This window comes from Octopus bimaculoides, chromosome 29 (assembly GCF_001194135.2).
Source record: "Octopus bimaculoides isolate UCB-OBI-ISO-001 chromosome 29, ASM119413v2, whole genome shotgun sequence".
Taxonomy (NCBI): Eukaryota; Metazoa; Mollusca; class Cephalopoda; order Octopoda; family Octopodidae; genus Octopus; species Octopus bimaculoides.
This window is the reverse complement of record NC_069009.1, coordinates 3129403-3131674: the sequence shown is the minus strand read 5'-3', so window position 1 is coordinate 3131674 and position 2272 is coordinate 3129403. Positions and strand designations below refer to the sequence as shown.

The 2272-nt window shown below is 45.0% G+C and overlaps 1 protein-coding gene across 1 annotated transcript in view; it reads right to left on the bottom strand.

The window, feature by feature from the left end:
- Window positions 1-2272, bottom strand: part of LOC106871536 (exportin-6) — a 28280-nt gene that overhangs the window by 16787 nt on the left and 9221 nt on the right. The window contains exons 9-10 of the mRNA XM_052977838.1: window positions 1546-1654; window positions 287-379 (exon numbers count right to left, since the gene is read on the bottom strand). Of these exons, the coding sequence (XP_052833798.1) occupies window positions 287-379; window positions 1546-1654 (202 nt within the window). The remainder of the gene's footprint in view (window positions 1-286; window positions 380-1545; window positions 1655-2272) is intronic.

The window sequence follows — 2272 nt, the reverse complement described above, 5'->3', positions numbered from 1 at the left end:
CCTTAAACAAACCTTATTCAGGGACCTTTTGAGTGGGATGGGCTACTCGACCTGAAGAAAATTCAAACTGGGCCCCACCTGCGAGGTCATGCACTGTTTATCTTGATATGAGATCACCATGTCGCACACATATGGTTGTGATGCATGTGCCTGGTGTACCCTTATCAGCCGGGTAGTCATGATGGGTATAATGGGCTTTGTATATTTTACCCCAGTGTCACTTTGATGGCATGCACTGCTCTCTCACTCAATAATGATAATAATAATAATAATAATGTTAACTTACCAAAAGCTGAAAGGTCTCTTGGCTTAAAATCTCTCCAACTTTGGCAATCACTTCAAGGCACTGTCTTAGGTAATGTTGCCATTCCGTCTCTGACTAATGGACAGTGGGGCAAAGAGGTGGTGGTGGTGGTGGTGGTGTGGTGGGTAGTGGGGAGTATTGTTGTTGGAGGTGAATGGAGTGTGATTGGGGAGAGAGAAAGAGGTGGGAGTGGAGGTGTAAGAATGATGAGTATTAGTAGGAGAGGAATTGGTGAGAGGTACAGGAGAGGTGATTGATTAGTAGTTGGATTGAGTGGAGTAGAGGTGAGTGAGTGAAGTAATTGAGTGGAGTTGAGAAAGGGAGTGACATAATTGAGTGGAGAGGGGAAAATGAGAGTGTGAGTGAGTGAGTATTTGAGTGAGGTGAGGAAAGTGAGTGGAGTAGAGATGATTGAAGTATTTGAATGGAGCGAGGGAAGTGAATGGAGTAGAGGTGAGTGAATGAAGTATTTGAGTGGAGTTGAGAAAGTGAGTGAGTGACATAATTGAGTGGAGAGGGGAATGTGAGAGGAGAAGTGAGTGAGTATTTGAGCGGAGTGGGGAAAGTGAGTGGAGTAGAGGTGAGTGAGTGAAGTATTTGAGTGAAGAGACAGGAAATGTTGGAAAGAAAAAAAAACAAAAAAAAACAAAAGAACAATTAGTGGTAAATAAATAATTAGAAACAGGTAAATATATAATTCAGTACAGGTAAATACATAATTTATTACAGGTAGAATAATGAGTCTTCAGATAATTTCATTCTTTTCTTTGTAAAGTTATTTGAATTAGGCGCAAGAGTGGCTGTGTGGTAAGTAGCTTGCTTACCAACCACATGGTTCCGGGTTCAGTCCCACTGCATGGCACCTTGGGCAAGTGCCTTCTACTATAGCCATTTTGAAGTGTTTGAAGGAGGACGTTTGGCGAAAGCAACTGGATCTGTGGAGTGCAAAGAATTGGAAGACCTGCAGGAATATCTACAGTTCCTATCCATCACGTTGCCTCACAAAGCATTGACCGGCCAGATGTGATGGCAGAAGACACTTGTCCAAGGGGCCACACAGTGGGACTGATCCTGAAACCAAGGGGTAACAAAGCAAACCCCTTGACCACAAAAAGCCACACCTGTACCTATCCTTGCCTGTGTGTGTATGCACACAAGAGAGAAGGTTTTATTTTTTGGAGGGGGGGGGGAGAGAAAAATGTCGCCAAAAGCAGGGAGCAAAGTTCTCCTCGTTAACTTACGTCATCGTCAAGAGACTCGTCATCTAACTCCTCCAGCTGGGACTGGTTGTACCGGAACTGTAGCTTTTGTAGAATGTGGGAGACTAGAGACTGCAGGGCTGGTTTGTATCTGCAACGAGAGACAACGGTAATGGTGAAGGTTACAAAGACAACATGGCGGGAGGGGGGGGGATTGATGGAATGGGGGGGTTGACGGAGCAAAGCAAATCTTTGGGTAAAGTCAGAGAGAAGGGGATAAACCATGAAAGGGTTAAGACCCCTTTCAATCACAAACGACCATGAGATTGCACCTAGAAAGTTCCCCTCTGAGAGACAAGCCCAGGTAAGGTTGTTTATGGAACGCCAGCAGTCACCCGTGCATCCCAGCCTCCCCTCTCCGTGCCATTATATGTCCATAGGGTAGAGGGTAAAGACCCCTTTCAATCATGAATGACCATGAGATTGCACCTAGAGAGTTCCCTTCCAAGGCACAGTCACATATGCATACCAGCCTCCCCTCTCTCTGCCACCTATGTTGTCTGAGGGAAAAGCAAAGACCGATACAACTTGGCGCCAGAGAAGTTGCAACTCATTTTTGCCAGCTGAGTGAACTGGAGCAACGTGAAATAAAGTGTCTTGCTCAAGAACACAACACACAGCCAGTCCAGGAATCGAACTCACAACAGCACAATTGTGAGTCCGATGCTCTAACCACTGAGACATATACAATTACTATAAATACATTATG